The sequence below is a fragment of the Bufo gargarizans genome, chromosome 2 (genome assembly GCF_014858855.1).
Source record: "Bufo gargarizans isolate SCDJY-AF-19 chromosome 2, ASM1485885v1, whole genome shotgun sequence".
NCBI lineage: Eukaryota > Metazoa > Chordata > Amphibia > Anura > Bufonidae > Bufo > Bufo gargarizans.
Window position 1 is genome coordinate 346,786,720 of NC_058081.1, and position 21,909 is coordinate 346,808,628.

At 48.6% G+C, this 21,909-nt stretch overlaps 1 protein-coding gene across 1 annotated transcript in view; it reads left to right on the plus strand.

Annotated features, from left to right (window-relative positions):
• TSPAN17 (tetraspanin 17) overlaps positions 1–21,909 on the plus strand; it is an 80,746-nt gene that overhangs the window by 56,216 nt on the left and 2,621 nt on the right. The window contains exons 5-7 of the mRNA XM_044280696.1: positions 687–812; positions 15,647–15,694; positions 17,807–17,923. Of these exons, the coding sequence (XP_044136631.1) occupies positions 687–812; positions 15,647–15,694; positions 17,807–17,923 (291 nt within the window). The remainder of the gene's footprint in view (positions 1–686; positions 813–15,646; positions 15,695–17,806; positions 17,924–21,909) is intronic.

Genomic DNA, 21,909 nt, shown 5'->3' on the forward strand with positions numbered 1-21,909 from the left:
GCGCTAGCAATATGCCACCAAATTGGAGGTGAGACAACCCCTTTAATTGTCTTTTCCACAACTAGTCTTCTGTACACAATGCTTTGATACTGTAAATTAGTTTTTCATGGAACCCAGCAGTGTTAGGCTACTTTACACTTGCGGCAGTGTGATCCGGCGGGCAGTTCCGTCGTCGGAACTGGCCGCCGATCTGCCGCTGACTGAAAGCATTTGTGAGACGGATCCGGATGCGGATCCGTCTCACAAATGCATTGCAAGGACGGATCCGTCTCTCCGCTTGTCATGCGGACCGACGGATCTGTCTTGTACATATTTTCTCATTTTTACCGATCTGCGCATGCCGGAACGATGGATCTGGTATTATGAATGCCGGATCTGGCGCTAATACATTCCTATGGGAAAAAATGCGTTCAGGCAAGTCTTCAGTTTTTTTTCGCCGGAGAGAAAACCATAGCATGCTGCGGTTTTCTCTTTTGCCTGATCAGTCAAAACGACTGAACTGAAGACATCCTGATGCATCCTGAACAGATTACTCTCCATTCAGAATGCATAGGGATAAAACTGATCAGTTCTTTTCCGGTATAGAGCCCCTGTGACGGAACTCGGTGCCGGAAAAGAAAAACACAAGTGTGAAAGTACCCTTATTGTTTGATGATTGCGACATAATTGTTCTTTTCTTTCAATAGTGGTCCTGCTGTGGTGCTCATGGACCCAATGACTGGAACCTCAACATTTACTTCAATTGCACAGATTCTAATCCGAGCCGAGAGCGCTGTGGAGTGCCGTTCTCGTGTTGTGTGAAGGACCCTGCAGTAGGTTTCTTGCACAAGGCGGTTATCTTTCATGATGTCTGACAGTTGTTATACTGTATGTGTGTTTTGCTTTTGTAAATGGATGAGATTTCATAGTTTTTTTTATTTCTTAAGGTCCATTTACTTGGGTCGATAATTATGTAATGGTTTGTTCGTTGCCAGTTTAAACATGTCCAGAGATTGAACTGCAAACCATAATTCTGTTATTTTGCCCATCGCTTCTTTTATGCTGACCTACAAATTATTGCTGGTCTTGCTGCTTTTGCCTGTCTCTTGTAATTTAATTGTACGGAGGAATGGAGATGGACGATCTTATCTAAAAAAAACTAAAAAAGTACGGATGTTGTAAGACGTAAATATGAGAAAACAAGCTCCAGTTGACGGGCCACATCATTGATCAGCGCTTGTTACAGTTAGTTTATTTGCCCGTATAAATGTTCCCTATGGGTCCTTTTACATGCCTGCTAATGAGCGCCAGTTGACGACATAGCAAGTCAGTTGGCACATGTGCAGCAGCCTGCCCCCTGGGGCCCTAAAGGATGACCCGAGTACCCAGGTGTAGGAATGGCCGGGTGGTATAGGGTGGCCTAAAATGTCCCTTTATGTTGAGTGCAAGTGTCACAGTGCTCCTACCTAGATACAGCTGGACCCCCAGGCGTTGGCTCCGAAGCAGACAAATAGGGGGTAGTAATTGAGGGATGTAAGAAGTAAATTGAGTCCAGACCTTGTATGCGGTTGAATAACGGTTTTACTTTCATTAAACGTTCTCTAACACGGTTTACAGACTTGATCTTGGTCCAAGCAGGCTTTAGCATTAAACTTGGCAGGCAAACTCAACTCTGCTACATCTGTTGCTCTCTGACTCTGCTGTACTGACAGGCTTGCTGTATAACTTAGCTTATTCTTTATGCTGCAACTTCTCTCTTTATAGTCTGTCTCTTAATTATGCCAGGGAATTCTCCTCCTGGCTCCTGAGGCTTTAAGCTCTGGCCTCCACATCTAGCAGGGCTGAGGGTGCTCTGGCTGGCTTGGCTAGGCTAGGGCACGCCCAGCAGAGACCTTACCCCTAGCAGGGGGTGAGCTAGAACGGACTAGAAACTGGGACCCACCCTTCCTGCAGGAAGTATAACTCGCCCACTCCTCCACAGAGTGGAGTAACTGTTGTTCTCCCATTTCCCGGGCAACTGCTGGTGACATTATATTAGACCAATAAAGACAGTAGCGGAGTAAAGTGGTAATGCCACTCTGGGGCCCTACACATGTCTGAGGAACTTTTACATACAGTAGGTAAAAAAATGTAGGGCTGCTTGAAAAATCTGATTGTTTATATGACTATTTTATTACATAGTCTGCAGCTTGTCTAATTTTCACAGGGAGATGTCAACCAAAGATAATTTTTACCCCACCTTATCAGAACCAATCAGTATTTGCTTGTTTTTTGCATGATTAATGTTCCTTCATTGTGATTTGAAGACAAACGTTCCTTTCTGCTGATAATTGGGCCCCTTAAGTTGGATTTTTGAGAAAAAATCTTGCAGTCTTTGTGGCAGTTTTTCTTCCTGGATCTTTTCCTGGCTTTGGTGCAAAAACATGCATCAAAAATCACAACTAAAAAGTGTGAAACCACGTTTAGGTTTTTAGATGCAGTTTTTGAAGCCAGAGCCAGGATCTGATCATGAACGGAGCACACGTGAAAAGGGAAAGACTCTTTCTTTGAATCCCTTGCTGGCTTTGGCTTCAAAAACTGCAGACCGTTTATCTGGACTAGTTACTGGCAGTTGTCGGGAATGAACCAAATATTCCCGATGATTGCCTAAAAGTCAAAGAAAATGCATTCACATGACATGATCACCCGATGGGCGAGTGTTTGCTGGCACCTTTACACCAGCCAGTTATTGGGAACTAGCTTTTCTACGAACGCTTTTGGTCCATGCAAAAGGACCATTATTATCCATAACTGACTCCCCACCCAAATTTTTATGAATATACACGAAAGAAACGCCTGAGATTTCCACACCTGTCAACCCCAGCCACTGCATGGAGAGAACTTCTCTGCACCAAACAAGCCCTTTTACATGGGTCAGGCATGGGATCATTGGGAACTAACTGTTTGCTCCCTACAATTGCCTTATTGACCTGAGGGGAGAAGTGCATTTTATTGCACCACACAATTCCTATGTCACTACTGTGATCATTCCTCTCCATAAAGATTTGTTGGGACAGATTTACTAATGCTGTTTAAAAGTAAGACTATTTAAGCTTGGACAGTCATTAGCCAGATTTATCACAGTGCAGATAAATCTGGTGCATCTTTAGGCTGTGTAGATTAATGTTATCCCACCTATTTGCTGGCTTAGATTTACTCCAATAATACACTAAAATTGAGTGCATTTCTGATAAGCCAAACCCCTCATCAGGCAAGGCTTAAAAATGTCCAAATCTCTTGATAAACTAAATCCAAAGCATTGCTTTCCACTGTTCTAACAAAACCATACCCTGTGAAAATCCCTTACCTCTCGTCGCTTTCGGTGACGCGGCGGCACCGGACATAACGAAGATCAGCTGGAGGAGAGGTTGTGCGCCTCAGCGCAAACACACTACCACGGGTAAATTAAAATTACAGGGAGCTCTGCGGGAGAAGTAGCCACCAAATGCACATGTGCAGGGAGAGACCGACCTGATCGAAGCCAGCCAGCAATACGTCTGAAGCGCTGTGTCCGCGCGTGCGCAGTGTGAGGGTAAGGAGATTTCACAAGATAAACGACCATCAGATCTCCTTACCTCTTAGTGCGCACGCGCGGACACAGAGCTTCAGATGCATTGCTGGCTGGCTTCGATCAGGTTCGCCTCTCTCTGCACATGTGCATTTGTTGGCCGCTTCTCCCGCAGCGATCCCTGTAATTTTTAAAAAATATATATATATATATATATATATATATATATATATATTTAATTTTTTTTTCTGCAGAAGGTTAACAGTGGTAGGATTGGTATGGGCTTTAAACTTCTCTGCTCCAAGCTGCCAAGTACACATGTAACAGGTCAGCCAGTTTCATAGGTACAAGTCTGCTGACAGATGCCCTTTAACCCCTTAAGGACCAGGCTCATTTTCACCTTAAGGACCAGGCCATTTTTTGCAAATCTGACCAGTGTCACTTTAAGTGCTCATAACTTTAAAACGCTTCGACTTACCCAGGCCGTTCTGAGATTGTTTTTTCGTCACATATTGTACTTCATGACACTGCTAAAATGGGGTCAAAAAAGTTAATTTTTTTGCATAAAAAAATACATTTTTTACCAAAAATTTTGAAAAATTAGCAAATTTCAAAGTTTCAGTTTCTCTACTTCTGTAATACATAGTAATACCCCCAAAAATTGTGATGACTTTACATTCCCCATATGTCTACTTCATGTTTGTAGCATTTTGGGAATGATATTTTATTTTTTGGGGATGTTACAAGGCTTAGAAGTTTAGAAGCAAATTTTGAAATTTTTGAGAAATCTTCAAAATCCCACTTTTTATGGACCAGTTCAGGTTTGCAGTCATATTGTGAGGCTTAGATAATAGAAACCTCCCAAAAATGACCCCATTCTAGAAACTACACCCCTCAAGGTATTCAAAACTGTTTTTTCAAACTTTATTAACCCTTTAGGTCTTCCACAAGAGTTTTTTTTTTTTTTTGGCCGAACGGGAGCACATAGAAGGAGGGGAACACCATATGGGTTTTGGAAGGCAGATTTTGCTGGACTGGTTTTGTTTATACCATGTCCCATTTGAAGCCCCCTGTTGCACCCCTAGAATAGAAATTTCAAAAAAGTGACTCCATCTAAGAAAGTACACCCCTCAAGGTATTCAAAACTGGGTTTACAAACTTTGTTAACCCCTTAGGTGTTCCACAAGAGTTAATGGCAGATGGAGAAACAATTTTGAAATTTCTATTTTTTAGAAAATTTTCCAATATAATCAATTTTTTCCAGGAGTAAAACAAGGGTTAACTGCCAAACAACACTCAAAATGGGTTGCCCTGATTCTGTAGTTTGCAAAAACACCCCATATGTGGTCGTAAACTACTGTTTGGCCGAACGGTAGCACATAGAAGGAGGGGAACACCATATGGGTTTTGGAAGGCAGATTTTGCAGGACTGGTTTTGTTTATACCATGTCCCATTTGAAGCCCCCTGTTGCACCCCTAGAATAGAAATTTCAAAAAAGTGACTCCATCTAAGAAAGTACACCCCTCAAGGTATTCAAAACTGGGTTTACAAACTTTGTTAACCCTTTAGGTGTTCCACAAGAGTTAATGGCAGATGGAGAAACAATTTTGAAATTTCTATTTTTTGGAAAATTTTCCAATATAATCAATTTTTTCCAGGAGTAAAACAAGGGTTAACTGCCAAACAACACTCAAAATGGGTTGCCCTGATTCTGTAGTTTGCAAAAACACCCCATATGTGGTCGTAAACTACTGTTTGGCCGAACGGTAGCACATAGAAGGAGGGGAACACCATATGGGTTTTGGAAGGCAGATTTTGCAGGACTGGTTTTGTTTATACCATGTCCCATTTGAAGCCCCCTGTTGCACCCCTAGAATAGAAATTTCTAAAAAGTGACTCCATCTAAGAAAGTACACCCCTCAAGGTATTCAAAACTGGGTTTACAAACTTTGTTAACCCTTTAGGTGTTCCACAAGAGTTAATGGCAGATGGAGAAACAATTTTGAAATTTCTATTTTTTGGAAAATTTTCCAATATAATCAGTTTTTTCCAGGAGTAAAACAAGGGTTAACTGCCAAACAAAACTCAAAATGGGTTGCCCTGATTCTGTAGTTTGCAAAAACACCCCAAATGTGGTCGTAAACTACTATTTGGCTAAACGGCAGGACATAGAAGAAGGGGAACGCCATACGGTTTTTGGAAGGCAGATTTTGCTGGACTGGTTTATTTACACCATGTACCCTTTCAAGCCCCCTGATGCACCCCTAGAGTAGAAACTCCATAAAAGTGACCCCATCTAGGAAACTACGGGATAAGGTGGTTGTTGTTTTGGGACAATTTTTGGGGTAAATTAGATTTTTGGTTGCTCTATATTACTCTTTTTTGAGGCAATGTAACAAAAAAATGTAATTCTAAAATTGTTTCTACATTCGCTATTTAGTTTTGTGGAACACCTAAAGGGTTAACATAGTTTGTAAAGTAATTTTTGAATACCTTGAGGGGTGTAGTTTCTTAGATGGGGTCACTTTTTTGGAGTTTCTAGTCTAGGCTACATCAGGGGGGGCTTCTAATGGGACATGGTGTAAAAAAAAAAACTGTCCATCAAAATCTGCCTTCCAGAAACCGTATGGAGTTCCCTTCGTTCTATGCCCTGCCGTGCGGCTATATAGCCATTTACGACCACATATGGGGTGTTTCTGCAAACTACAGAATTGGGGCAATAAATGTTTAGTTTTGTTTGGCTGTTAACCCTTGCTTTATTACCGGCAAAATGGATTTAAATTTAAATTTTGCCCAAAAATAGGTGTTTTGGCACCGTTTTTATTTTATATTTTTAACACCGTTCATCCGAGGCGTTTGATAAAAAGTTATTTTTATAGCGACGACTTTTACGCACGCGACGATGCCCAATATGTATGGCTCTCAGACTTTGGAGACACTAAGCAGGCATCCTAAAACTGCGGCCCTCCAGATGTTGTAAAACTACAATTCCCACCATGCCCTGATGATGGCTGTAGGTTGTCTGGGCATGCTGGGAGTTATAGTTTTACAACATCTGGAGGGCCGCAGTTTGAGGATGCCTGCACTAAAACTAATATTTTTTGGGGAAAGAAAAATTGTTTTCGTGTCTCCTAAAGTCTGAGAGCCATAGTGTTTTATGTTCTCTAGTGAACTGTTGGGGATTATAAAAATTTAGTACTCCATGGAAGTGTGATACTCCCTGAAGCAATCGATAATGCAGAGGCCCGGATGATCGGGGCACGTGTCACATTGAGTTGTGGTGTCCTTCCGTATCCCCCTCTTGTGACACACTCTGCACTTTTTTTGGGTTCGTCCCTTCTTTCCAGTATGGGGGACCACACCTGGAAAGTGTTGGCCAGGGACGATCCGGGCGCCTCCAGTTCCCGAGGTACTCCGGCCTGCTCTTTCCCGGTCCGAAAAGATCAGGTCTTTGAGGACTGCCTCATAGAATTGGAGGAATGTCCCTGTGCTGCCAGCGCTTCGGGATAGTACAAAAGAGTTGTACATGGCAACCTGCACCATGTAGACCGCAACTTTTTTGTACCATGCCCGGGTTTTGCGCATGGCGTTATATGGCGTGAGGACTTGATCAGAGAGATCAACTCCTCCCATATACCGATTGTAGTCGACGATACAATCGGGCTTGAGGACCGTTGCCGCGGTACCTCGCACAGGGACTGGGGTGGTGCTGTTACCGTGGATTGTGGACAGCATAAGGACATCCCTCTTGTCCTTATACCTGACCAGCAACAGGTTTCCACTGGTAAGTGCACGGGTCTCACCCCTGGGGATAGGTACCTGGAGGGGGTAGGCAGGGAGGCCGCGTTGATTTTTCCGCACGGTCCCACAAGCGAACGTGGATCTGGCGGCAAGGGACCTGAACAAGGGAATGCTGGTATAAAAGTTGTCCACGTACAAGTGGTAACCCTTATCCAGCAGTGGGTACATAAGGTCCCACACGAGTTTCCCGGTAACACCCAGAGTGGGGGGACATTCTGGTGGTTGAATCCGGGAATCTCGCCCCTCGTACACACGAAATTTGTAAGTGTACCCTGAGGTACTCTCACAAATTTTGTATAGCTTCACGCCATACCTCGCCCGCTTTGTGGGAATGTATTGGCGGAAACTGAGTCTCCCCTTGAACGCAACGAGAGACTCATCAACCGCGACCTCCCTTCCAGGTACGTAGGCCTGCTGAAATGTGGCCCCAAAGTGATCGATGACCGGCCGTATCTTGTACAGCCGGTCATAGGCAGGATCACCTCGGGGTGGACATGCTGCATTATCGGAATAATGCAGACATTTCCGGATGGCCTCAAACCGGTGACGTGTCATGACCATACTGTACAGTGGGGTCTGGTACAGGACGTCCCCACTCCAGTATTGCCTGACACTGGGTTTTTGGACTAGACCCATATGCAGCACGAGGCCCCAAAATGTCCTCATCTCGGCTGCACTGACCGACGTCCAGCCACCGGGTCTAGCCAAAACTGAGCCTGGGTTTTGAGCGACGAACTGTTGGGCGTACAGATTCGTCTGCTCCACCATCAAATTCACCAGTGGGTTACTGAAAAAAAAACTAAAAAAGTCTATTTCAGTAAACCCCACTGTGGGAATCTGGATTCCAGGATTGCCAGCGAAATCCGGAATCTCAGGCTCAAAGTCCACTGGGGGACACCAGCTAAGTTCATCGGCAGGGGGCTCCGGTGAACTTATTTGGTGGGCCGGGAAACCAGTACGAACCCCAGGGCGGCTCGTACTAGGGTGGGCCACAGGATCCCTAGCATGTGTGGCCCCTGGCTCCGCCTGGCGGCGTCTCCGCTGCCTTGGTGGCTCATCGTCATCCGATGATGATGAGGAGGATGCGGATGACAAAAGGAACGTGGGGTCATCCTCATCCTCACTGGGGCTCTGAGTCGGAGGCAATCTGGGCATATGCCTCCTCGGCCGAGAACACCCGGCGGGCCATGGGTGTGTGTGTGTGCGTGTGTATGTGCGTGCGTGTAAACCTTTATTCTATGTGCGTGTGTGTGGGGGCACGGGTGTTCACGTACTAAAAAGTCCAGGCAAAAAAAAGTGTTAGGAAAAAAAAAAAAAAAAAAAGTTCAAACTTGCTGATCTGCGGTTCAACGCTGATCAGCGGTCGGTGGGGTGGTGGGGCGGGCGATGCGCTAACAGTGGACGGACGCTAAAAAGTGCCGGCCAGTCAGCGCACGCAGAAAAAAAAAAAAAGTGGTGGTGGGGGAAGGGGCTGGTGGTGGGGGGAGGGGGTTGGTGGGGGGGGGGGCTGGTGGTGGGGGGGGGGCTGGTGGTGGGGGGGATGCGGGGGGGCAAGTGGCAGGGGGGGTCTGGGGTCTGAAAGTTGAAAAAAAAAAGTTTGGAATAAATGTGCTTTTTTTTTTTTTTTTTTTTTTCTAACTTTTCCCTTCTATCCCTGCCTAAAGGTGCCTCTCCCTCACTGACCCTAACCTACCTGGGTGGCGATGGGTGCAGGAGGGTGATGGATGCCGATTTAGGGGGACACAGGAGCTGGTGCTGGACGATGCTGCACGGTCAGGGTGCTGGACAGGAAGAGGAGGGGAGAGAGGAGCGCAGGAAGTTTGAATCTCGCGCCTCTCTCCCCTGCACCAATCAGCACCCTGTACAGCGGCGTTCAGCACCAGGGCCAGCTCCGCCTCTGCAAATCCTCGGACTGCGATTGGTGGTGTAAAATTACGCCACCGATCGCAGTCTTTTCTCGCCCATTTTCCTTGGGGGACACAGACCTTGGGTATAGCTCAGCTCCCTAGGAGGCGTGACACTAAGTAAAACTGTTAAGCCCCTCCTCCATCAGCTATACCCTCAGCCTGGAGATAGAGGCTACCAGTTTTAGCTTAGTGTCCAAGGAGGCAAGACACTCCCTGCTACTGCAGGGCTGTTTTCTCCTTGTTATTTTTACTTTTTCTTCTAATTTTGTTATTTTATTTTTTCCTAGGGATACCAGAGACGCATTTGACCTCTCTGCTCTCCCGGGGTTGAGCTGCGCCAGTGCCAACTTATCTGCACTGCTGCCTCCCCCACAGAAGCAATAGGAGGATCTGGGCAGCAATGGCTCCCCTACATCCCGCCAGCTAGGGGGTCGCCCGCACGCCAAGCCCCTCTTCCAGCTTCCTGCCACTGCGGTGCCAGTGGCTGAAGGGGCGACCCTGCTGGAAAGGACTGAGGGTGAAGACGTCGCACGGTGAGATGGCTATTCCAGCCCATACCCCGTCCCTATCTGCAGCATCTACCCCTCTGGGTAAGGGGGGCACCCGTGGTCGCTCATTCTGAGCGCTCATCTGCAGGACAATGCAGCACAGCAGCATCCTCAGCACCCCCACGCTTTTCCCCCCCACGCTGCTATCTTTCTCCCCCCCCCCCCTCCCCCTCATCGGGGCTGACTCCATTTTTCTCTTCTCTCTCTCCCCCTTCCCGCCGAGAACGGGGGGCGGGGCTTAGCGGTCCCGGCAGGGGGCGGGGCTTCCGCGCGTCATTTTGGGGGCGGAGCTACGTTCTCCTTCACAGGAGACATTTCAAGCGCTGGAGGGGGCGGAGCTTGTTCCCCGCGCTTTCTGCTGAGGTTTCCCGCGCTTCCTCACTCCTGACAGGAAGCTGGGACACGGTGGGGGACTCTAACCTCCTGTGTACATCGCTCGGCTTCTGTGGGCGCTCTCTGCTGCTCACTGCTGTTCACTGCTTCTCTGCTGCTGCTGATCTGGGCCATCTCCTGACGTTCTTCTGAGGCACTGGTAGGACAGTTAACCCTCTCCTAACCCTCCTGGTCATAGCTGCTATAACCCTTTGTGGTCTCTATATTAGAGTACAACCACACTTCAGCATGTCAGATCCCACAGGTGCCCCCAAACCCTGGTACCATGCCTGTACCGCCTGTAAGGAACTTTTTCCGCGTGGGCAATCTGAGCCGCATTGCCTTGCATGTCAGGCCCCGGTGCAGGGCCCGCTTCCCGCTGCGCCCCCCGGTGCCTCTGAACCCCCTGACTGGGCTAGGTCTCTGTCTCAGGCGGTGGAAAGCCTTACACACGTAGTGGGCCGTCTCGTGGATAGACCGCCTCTCCCGCAGGCTGCCACAATCCCTGTCGCACCCGCTGGGACTACCGTTTCTGCCGCCCCCACTGGTTCCCTGCCTCCCAGCGAATCTTCCAGGGCCCGGCATACTCAGAAACGTTCAAGGGTTGAGCGCACATCTTCTCCAGATGCTTCGCTCTCTCCGCCATGCGTGCGAGCTCAGTCAAGTCTATCCTCTCAAAGGGATACGCTTTCTGAGGGAGAACTGGCGGATTCGGACGTGGACATGGACTCAGAGCTTCCGTCCAAATTGGCGTCCGCGGTGGGGCATCTTGTCACTAGCATCCGTGATACCTTTCAGCTACACGATGACCCCCCCAGCTCTGAACAGGCCGGCGTGTCCTTTCTCCGCCCCAAACAGGCCTCCAAGGTTTTTCCCATACACGCTGATTTTTCTTCTGTGGTATCCAAGGCTTGGACTCGGCCTAACGTCCGCTTTATTACACCCAAAAAGCTGGACATTTGTTATCCCTTTCCAGCGGATTCTGTGACCACGTGGACATCCCCGCCTAAGGTTGATCCTCCCGTGGCTCGCCTGTCCAAAAGCACTACTATTCCTGTACAGGACGGATCTTCCCTCCAGTCTGTTGAGGACCGTCGTACGGAATCCCTCTCCAAGGCCATATTTACTGCCTCTGGTTCGGCCCTTAGACCGGTCTTTGCCTCCGCCTGGGTTGGCAAAGCGGTCTCTGAATGGGGTTTGCAACTGGAACGGGAGTTAGGGTCGGACGTCCCTGTTCAGGACCTCCGTTCCTTAGCCCAACTAATTGTTCAGGCCGGAAAATTCGTCTGTGAGGCCTCCCTTGATGCGGGTGCCCTCATTGCCCGTTCCTCTGCCCTGGCAGTTTCTGTCAGGAGGGAACTCTGGCTGAAGGTTTGGGCGGCGGACGCCGCTTCCAAACGCTCTTTGGCCGGCCTACCATTCACGGGTTCCCGCCTGTTCGGAACCCGTCTGGACGAACTTATATCAGAGGCCACGGGTGGGAAGAGTACTCACCTCCCCCAGTCCAGGCCAATGGGCGCCCCCCGTGGTCGCGCTGGTTCGTCCCGTTTTCGGTCCTTTCGCAAGCCCACCGGGTCTAGACCCGCGGCCAGTTCTTCTTCCTCTGGCCCAGCCCAGGATAGACGCAAGAAGCCGTTTTTTCGGACGCAACCTACCTGGCGCAAGTCCCAGCCTGCACGGGCTCCCACAGGCCAGCAGCCCTCTGCCTGAAGGTGCGCCCCCACCCACCCGGGTGGGGGGCCTCCTTCTCCTATTCAGGAACGTATGGCGGGCCCACATCTCAGACGCATGGGCGCTCGAGATTGTATCTTGCGGATACAAAATCGAATTTGCGTCCATTCCGCCAGACCGTTTCTTCCGATCCCGTCCTCCGCGAGATCCCGTACGAGTGGCCGCCTTCTTCGCGGCCATTCACTCTCTAATGGACAAGGGTGTCGTCGCCCCCGTGCCTCCGACGGAAAGGTTCAGGGGGTTCTACTCGAACCTCTTTGTGGTTCCCAAGAAGGAAGGCTCAGTGCGTCCGATCTTGGACCTAAAACGCCTGAACCGTTTTCTCCGACTGCAGAGATTCCGGATGGAGTCTCTCAGGTCCGCAGTGGCCTCCCTGGAAAGAGGGGATTTCATGGCCTCAATCGACATTCAGGATGCATACCTCCACGTTCCGGTTGCTCCATGTCATCACCGCTTCCTGCGCTTTGCGGTGGGGGACGATCACTTCCAATTCGTCGCCCTTCCCTTTGGTCTGGCGACTGCTCCTCGAGTGTTCACCAAGGTCCTGGCCCCTGTCTTGGCCCTTCTACGTTCAAGAAGTGTTTTTCTTCTCCCATACTTGGACGACATCCTGGTCAAGGCACCCTCCTTCTCTCAGACATCCCGCAGTGTGGAACTCACTCTGGAGACCCTGACGCGGTTCGGTTGGATTATCAACCACCCCAAATCTTCCCTTACCCCCTCCAGACGGCTGATCTTCCTGGGGATGCTCCTGGATACAGAGTTGGCGGAGGTCCGCCTTCCGTCGGACAAGCGTCTGGCCCTTCGCGGGTCGGTTCGCAGTCTCCTCCGTCATCACCGCCCTTCCCTCAGATCCAGCATGCGGTTGTTGGGAAAGATGGTTGCCTGTTTCGAAGCGGTGCCGTTCGCACAATTCCGATCCCGCACCTTTCAGAGGGCAATTCTGTCGGCCTGGGACAAATCACTGAGGAGTCTGGACAAGACCTTTCTTCTGCCTCCCCTGGCTCGAGCTTCCCTCGGCTGGTGGTTGCATATCCCTCTAAGGGGGAAGTCCTTCCTTCCACTGAACTGGCTGGTGATTACCACAGATGCCAGCTTACGGGGGTGGGGGGGGGGTTTTCCCTCCCCGGTCCGTCCAGGGCGTTTGGTCTCTATCGGAGTCCAGACTTCCAATCAATATTCTGGAACTGAGGGCGATTCTTCTGTCCCTCAGACACTGGACCCATCTGCTGAGGGCCACCCTGTTCGGATCCAATCGGACAATGCCACGGCTGTGGCATACATAAACCATCAGGGAGGCACTCGCAGCGATGCAAGAGGTGACCCTCATTCTCCTCTGGGCGGAGACGCACGTGCCGGCCTTATCTGCGATTTACATCCCGGGGGTGGACAACTGGGCGGCGGATTTCCTCAGCCGGTCCACCATCGACCCGGGAGAATGGTCCCTGCACCCAGAGGTGTTCGAAGCCCTTTGTCTTCGCTGGGGTCGCCCCGACGTGGACCTCATGGCCTCCAAATTCAACCACAAGGTCCCCCTATACCTGGCCAGGGCACGGGACCCGAAGGCATACGGCGCCGACGCGCTCGTCCTTCCGTGGCGCGAATTCTCCCTTCTGTACGTCTTTCCTCCTTTTCCCCTCCTGCCACGGGTTCTTCGGAGGATCGCGGCAGAGGGCGTCCCCGCGATTCTAATCGCCCCGGATTGGCCCCGCCGGTCTTGGTACGCCGACCTAATGTTGCTGTTGGCAGACACACCGTGGCCACTGCCCTCCAGGGAAGACCTTCTCTCTCAGGGACCGATCTTCCACGAGCATTTAGGCTCGCTACGTTTGACGGCGTGGCTATTGAGACCGCCGTCTTAACGCGACGGGGTTTCTCCGCGGACGTAGTCCGCACCATGATCCGGGCTCGTAAGCCCGTATCCTCTAGGATCTACTATCGGGTTTGGAGGTCCTATCTGGGGTTCTGTGAGTCCCGGAGCATCCCACCTCTCCGGTTTTCTCTTCCCACAATCCTGTCCTTCCTCCAGTCGGGTCTGGACCTGGGGCTGTGCCTCAGTTCTCTGAAGGGTCAGATTTCGGCGCTGTCTATTCTTCTCCAGCGTCCCCTGGCCCCTCTAGGGCCAATTAAGACCTTTTTACAAGGGGTGGCTCACTCTGTTCCGCCGTACCGCCCTCCAGTTCCTTCCTGGGACCTGAATGTGGTGCTCTCGGCGCTCCAATCAGCCCCCTTCGAGCCTTTACGGGAGGTCTCCCTTCGCCTTCTGTCCTGCAAGGTCATCTTTCTTGTGGCCGTCACGTCTCTCCGACGGGTGTCGGAGTTAGCGGCTCTTTCTTGCTCCGAACCTTTCCTGATCTTCCACCAGGATAAGGTTGTGCTTCGGCCTGTCCCGACTTTCCTGCCAAAGGTGGTCTCCGCCTTTCACATCAATGAGGACATCGTCCTTCCGTCGCTCTGTCCCTCTCCTTCCCACCCCAGAGAACGGGAACTGCACCGTCTGGATGTGGTCAGGGCGTTGAGGATTTACTTGGAGGTCACCGGGTCCTTTCGGCGCACGGACTCCCTGTTTGTGGTTCCGGAGGGTTCGCGCAAAGGGTTGGCGGTCTCCAAGGTGGCTATTGCCCGTTTCATTAAACTGGCGGTGTCTGAGGCTTATCGAGCCAAGGGCAGACCTCCGCCTTTTGGCGTCACTGCTCATTCCACCAGAGCAGTCGGAGCTTCCTGGGCGCAGAGGCATCGGGCCTCGGCTGAACAGTTGTGCAAAGCAGCCACTTGGTCCTCTCTGCACACTTTCACAAAGTTCTATAGGGTGCATACGCATGCATCAGCGGATGCTGCGTTGGGCCGCCTGGTTTTGCAGGCAGCGGTTTCCTGATGCTCTGGTGGTGTTCCGCCTTGGGTTTGTGGTCCCTCCCTTCTTGGACTGCTCTTGAACGTCCCAAGGTCTGTGTCCCCCAAGGAAAATGGGCGAGAAAAGGAGATTTTTGTATAACTTACCAGTTAAATCTCTTTCTCGCTCTTCCTTGGGGGACACAGCACCCACCCTTCTGTGTTTGGTTACAGGGTTCTGGTCTGGCGCCCCGTTGGGTTGCTGGCTGGTTGTTTCCGTTATTGGTTGTTATCCTTTCACTACTTGGACACGCAACTGGTAGCCTCTATCTCCAGGCTGAGGGTATAGCTGATGGAGGAGGGGCTTAACAGTTTTACTTAGTGTCACGCCTCCTAGGGAGCTGAGCTATACCCAAGGTCTGTGTCCCCCAAGGAAGAGCGAGAAAGAGATTTAACTGGTAAGTTATACAAAAATCTCCTTTTTCCGGTTCATCGGGTCACAGGACACCCGAATGGACCGGAAACGCAGAAAACCGCAGGTCTGAATTGACCTGCGGTTTTCTGCGATCGCCGATACGGGGGGGTCCAATGACCCCCCCCTGCGTTGTTACGGGATGCCGGCTGAATGATTTCAGCCGAAATCCCGTTTCGATTAACCCCCGCGGCGCCGGAATTCAGATTTTAAGTCAGGACGTACCGGTACGTCCTCGGTCCTTAAGGACTCGGGAAATAGGGCGTACCGGTACGTCCTCGGTCCTTAAGGGGTTAATAAACCTTCATGGGGGACAATCAAATTCCTGAAAAGCCCGAACACCTTTGCTTTCTGCCATGTCACCTTGCGGTGCTGTATTTTATATCTAGTGCTTGATCCCTTATATACTCTATCATTGCAAAAGTATTTCTAAAGCAAGTTGTCTTAAATTTTTTTTAGGAGGATGTTCAGAACACACAATGTGGATATGACGTGAGGCTAAAGCTGGTAAGACTTGTATTTTTTTGTAGTGCCTTCATAGTGTGAGAACAGTTACATATGGAATACCTCCCGGCCGGGAAACAGCTCTGCTGTTTCAGTAGCTGTCATTGCCATGCATAAGAGCCACTGAAACAGTGTAGCACAGCAAGCCATGTTGTTTGCATAGCTGTTTCAGTAGCTCTCGTGCATGGCAATGGGAGCTACTGATGCATCAGAGCGCTAGAACCCTCTGCCGTTTCCCAACTGGGAGGTGGTCGAAACTGTGTCTCATCTCGCCTTAGTAACAGCGAGATGAGACAACCCCCTTTAAAGGGGTTTCCCATCACAGACAATAGAAGCATATCGCTAGTATATGCCCCCATTTTCTTGTAAGTGCAGGTCCAACAGTTTGGACCCGCACCTATCTCGTAAACGGAGTCGGCAAAGTGAAGGAGGGTGCGCCCCGAGTCAAAAATAGGCGAGCAATGGCTCTGTTATTTCCATAGAAATTAATGGGAGTGCACCTCGCTTGCGTTTCTACCATTTCCATTCACTTCAATGGGGCAGACAGAAATAGCTGACCCAGCGCTTGGCTATATTCAGCGGCCCAATAGACATGAGTGGAGGGCAGTCCACACTCTTTCACTTTGCTGGCTCAGTTTACGAGATATGTGCAGGTCCCAGGCGTGGAACAGATCAGACAATGTGGGGGCATATACTAGCACTATGCCCCCCATTGTCTGAGATGGAAATACCGATGTAACTTTGAGGCTAAAGTATGGTTTTAAAGGGCTTCTGTCACCCCACTAAACTTTTTTTTTTTTTTTTTTTTGGGGGGGGTACTTATAATCCCTATACTGCAATATATCTATACATTATGTTATTAATCATTTTCGTTCAGTAGATAATGCAAAAAACGTACTTTTATAATATGCAAGTAGGGCGTCTACTTGCTGGTAGCAGCCGCAAAAAAACGCCCCCCCCCCTCCTCCTGTTGATTGACAGGGCCAGCGATCGCTCTCCTCCTCCGGCTGGCCCTATCTGCATTTCAAAAATCGCGCGCCTGTCTTGATTCAGCCCAGGCGCTCTGAGAAAAGGAGGCTCGCCTCCTCAGCACTCCCTCAGTGCGCCTGCGCCGATGGCGTCTTCTCTTTCGGTGACATCATCGGCGCAGGCGCACTGAGGGAGTGCTGAGGAGGCGAGTCTCCTTCTCTTAGAGTGCCTGCGCCGAATCAACACAGGCACGCGATTTTTGTAATGCAGACAGGGCCAGCCGGAGGAGGAGAGCGATCACTGGCCCTGGTAGACAGGTAATTAGCATATTATAAAAGTATGTGTTTTGCATTATCTACTGAACAAAAATGATTAATAACATAATGTATAGATATATCGCAGTATAGGGATTATAAGTACCCAAAAAAAAAGTTTTTAGTGGGGTGACAGAAGCCCTTTAAGCTAACATTACATTTTTACAATAATTCCCCAGACTGAAAATTGGTTTATAGGCATAGTATTAATATGTACTCGGAAGGAAACACTTCCAGCTTAGGCTTCATGCACACAACTTTATCTGTATTTCGATCTGCAAAACACGAATCCACAAAATATGGGCACCTTGTGTGTGTGCATTCCGAATCTTTCTCACTCCCATCACTAGAAATGACTGTTATCATCCTCAATAGGGACCAGAATAGGACTTGTTCTGTCATTTGCAAAAAGGCCACGTGGATCTGCCGAAATTACAGACGTGTGCATGGTCCCATAGAAATGAATGGGTCATTGTGCTATCCACAGAAAATACTAATAGCACACGGCCAAAAAAATGCTTTGTGCGCGTGAGGCCATAGAATGTCTATGAAATACAGTCAGTGCTCTTTTACAGCGCAAGGTCAGGGATTCCGTTCTATTTTCTCACAAAGATCCTTTTCCGATCTGCTTTACTACTGGGTTGCACATAAAGATATTTCAGTTGCACACGCCGGTCTGTGCCGCAGGCTGTGTGGTAATTGACCTCTTTTGCAGAGCTGCATGTTGTCTTCTAGGTTATCCTTACAGCCAGCATCACTGTACAGCTCCCATTAGAATAATCATGTTTTGGGTGTTATGAGTGATCTCACAGGATTCTTTTCTTCACACCAGGAGCTGGAGCAACAGAGTTACATATACACAAAGGGATGTGTGGGCCAGTTTGAGAAGTGGCTACAAGACAACTTAATAGTAGTTGCCGGAGTGTTTGTTGCAGTTGCTTTGCTGCAGGTACGTATGCCCATAGGATACTGTGCTGTTTCTATCAGTTAACAATTACCGTATATACTCGAGTATAAGACGAGTTTTTTGGCACATATTTTTGTGCTCAAAAAGCCCCCTCGTCTTATACTCGAGTTTAGGTCTGTATTATGGCATCTTACATTGCCATAATACAGACCATGACATGTTGGGGGCCGGAGAAGCTGTTACTTTTTTACAGCTGCTCCTGTCAGCTCCCAGCACGTCCGCGCGGCACCTCTGTTAGGCTCCCAGTGTAAATCTCGCGCGACACGCGGGCCGCGAGATTTACACTGGGAGCAGACTGCGAGATTTACACCGGCGGTAAGTACCGGCCCCTGCACAGCCTCCCCTCCCCCTGGACAGCCCCCCCCCCTCCCTGGCCAAGTATGAAGTAGGGAGGGGGGGAACAAAAAAATAAATAAATAAACAACCTGATAAATATAAAAAAAAAATAAATAAATAAATGCCCAGTTGATGGGAGTCTCTCCCACTCATCCTCTGCAGCCTCTGTGGGTGGTCCAATGACTGTTGATATCACCGCTCTTCTTTTCTCCTGCACGCCGGCCATAACGCAGCGCATGCAGTAACACTGCGTGTATAGTATGAGCCCCAACACAGGCTGCTCTATGCAAACATAGTTGGCATTCTTTTTCAAAGTCTTTTTTTTTTTTATCCCGTTAGGAAATTTACCAGTAGCTGCTACATTTCCCACCCTAGTCTTATATTCGAGTCAATAATTTTTCCAATTTTTGGGGGGTAAAATTAGGGGCCTTGGCTTATATTCGGGTCGGCTTATACTCGAGTATATACGGTAAATTTCGTCAGTATCTGATCCTGGGGTCCAATGCCCGTGGCCTTCTCTCAGCTCACCAAGCACAGCGCCATCCAATTGCTAATGCCTATTCACTTCAATGGGGCTGATTAATGTGTTGTCACTGGCCTAGGCAAAGCTGCGAAAAAACTGTGGCGCTACTGCGAGCGCCAGTGCCTTCTCAAGCAGCTGAGTGACAGGCTGCCCGGGTGTTGGAGCGCAACCGATCAGATGCTTTAAAATGTAACTTACAATCAAATCCTGAAGCATCAAACATAAGGCTTCTTTCTGTCCAGATGGTATTCCTGTGTGTTATGGTGCTTGCACGTTGTGTATTGTATGTTGGGGGTTTTCCAACATTATATTTAAAGCTGTTGCCCAAAAGGACACTCTTTTAGCCTCTATCGGCTGAATCGGAAGCTATGGATAAGTTTGGCATATGTGTCGCTGCAAAACATAGTGTTAAATCGGACTAAGATTCACCACTGGTTCCCTTGGTATGTGACTGGTGGGGCTGCAGCGCTGGTATATAGCACTGTGCATAGCGGTGCTCCCAGTCACTGCTGCATGGCCCCATTTCTTTGACACAACCTGCATTATGCTAATGAGGACCAGAACAATGAATGGAAATGAAAACTCCACTACCCGCCCTGCTCTATTTTGAGTTAACCTGTGCTACAATAAAAGTATGGACAGCTGTCCACAGCCCCGCAAAAAAGGTAGAATTGTATTTATTTATTTTATGCACTTATATAGCACTGACATATTCCACAGCGCTGTACAGACCCTATATCAGAAGATGTCCTATTATTGCCCGTTTTGCAGACAAGAATAGGCATTGTAACAATGGGTCGGCAAAAAAAAAAAAAGAATGGATGTAACACCGACATCATCAGCATTTTGTGTGGACCACAAAATACATACGGTCACTTGAATGCACCCTTACTAGTGTGTTTAGGTCCGTTTGAGCCCTGATATATTTACCAAGAGAAATATATTGACATGAAGAGTGTTGCTGCCCCCTGCTGGACTAAAGTATTAGTCTGTTTAGTGAATAAATGCCCTTTTGACAGTCCGTTTATATCAAGTAACATTCTGCATGGACTAGCGGTGTTATAAGCTAAAATGTTCTTGGCTTGTTGGAAGGAGGCAACCTCCATTGTTGTATATCTATTTCATTTTCCATGACAAATACGGATCAAAATCTCTATATTTTGCATGCAAAGGTGTAGTAGTAGTGTCCAACAGCCCTAGGCAAGCTTTGGCATTTTTGCTGGGGATTTTTGTTTTGTGTTTTTTGGCAATGGATTTTTTTCAAATAGAGGAAATGTATTTATTTTGCTCACTTTTATAGTGCTGACATATTCCACAGAGATGTACAAACATTAGCTGCCCTCAAATAGGGTTCCCTATTAGTGTATCTTTGGAGTGTGGGAGGAAACTGGAGTACCGGGAGGAAACCCATACCCCCTGCAGCCCCCCTTGAAATGAACGGAGTGGCCACTCCATTCATTTCTATGGGAGTTCCAGAGATGGTAGAGTACAGAGGCCGCACACATGTGGATAGGGGATCACTTTAAGAGCACAGACGCAGTGGGTAGCTGGGATGTTTCCACATCATAGAAGACCCAGCTCCTTAGATGGAGCGCAGTGACTGAGACACATTGGTAACAGCAGTGAGCTTGACCAGCTCCATTTGAGCAAAAGTTAAAGGCACGATGTAAAGGAGCATGGCTGCAATAAAGGAAGTCACATGATTGTCATATTGTGTCATGTGACTGGGGTTCTGAAAGGGCAGTTGGAATCCAAATTTGGAAACACTTTATTAGTAAGTAATTATTATTTTTTTATAGCTTTTACTGTACAACCCCTTTAATGTTGATAATAGGGTTGAGCGAATGGACTTCGGATGTGTCATGTGAAGACGATTCGCAGAAAACTTTGTTTTAATACTGTACAGAGCGGGAGCTCCATATATTAATTAGAATGTAATTGGCTCCGATGAGCCAAAGTTATTACTTCGCAAAGTCTCTTGAGACTTTGTATAATAACTTTGGGAATTAATTTTTACTGTAAAAAAAACTTTGACACAGAACCCGGGTTCGGTTCCTTGTGGTACAGAGAAACGGAGTGGTGGCTAAATATAAAGTTATGCACTTAGGCCGCCGTAATATGTACATTAAATGGAATAAGCTGGACTCGGCAGAACAAGAGAAGGACTTGGATATTCATGTTACAAGTAACATAAGCAGCAGTACTCGGTGTCAGGTAGTAGCTGCAAAAGCAAATTAGACTCGCAATATGCTTGTAGCATAAGGCCTCTTTCACACAAGCGTGACTGATTAGGTTCGGATGCGTTCAGGGAAACTCGCACCAATTTGCAAGCAAGTTTTATTCAGTTTTGTCTGCGATTGTGTTCAGTTGTGCAGTTTTTTCCGCTTGAGTGCAATGCGTTTTGATGCGTTTTTCACGCGCGTGATAAAAAACTGAAGGTTTACAAACAACATCTAGCAACTATCAGGGAAAAACGCATTAAATCCGCACTTGCTTCCGGATGCAATGCGTTTTTCACTGAAGGCCTATTCACTTCTATGGGGCCAGGGCTGCGTGAAAACTGCATTTTTCACGCAACGCAGAACTGAAGCGTGAAACAAATTGTTCATGTACACAGACCTATTGAAATGAATGGCTCAGGATTCAGTGCGGGTGCTATGTGTTCACGTCACACATTGCACCCGCGCGGAAAAACGCGCTCATGTGAAAATCTACTTGTTATATGCAACATGTGCTTATGGCTTTAGGTGTATGATAACCCTGATACCTGGGGTTGTGTGGGTGAAGGGTAATGCAATAAGGTCCATAAAACATCCCTTGCCTGTGTTTAACCCCATTTAGGCAATCTGTTTTTGCATATTAGACTATTCATAGTGGTACCTGTTGTGTTAATCCGTTGCTGCTTCCAGTAGAAAAAGTCCATCTGTTCTTTTCTGTGTCCACAGATCTCCTCCTGTCCTGAGGTAATTGAAAGGTCCAGGCGTTTAAATCGTGCTGACGCCTGTGCTATCCCTAACATTTTTGGCCCAAGTGCAGTACTGCTTAGGAGCGAAGAAACTTACTGCGCATGCACCAAAGTTGTGGCACTGCGCAGAAGTGAGATTACAGA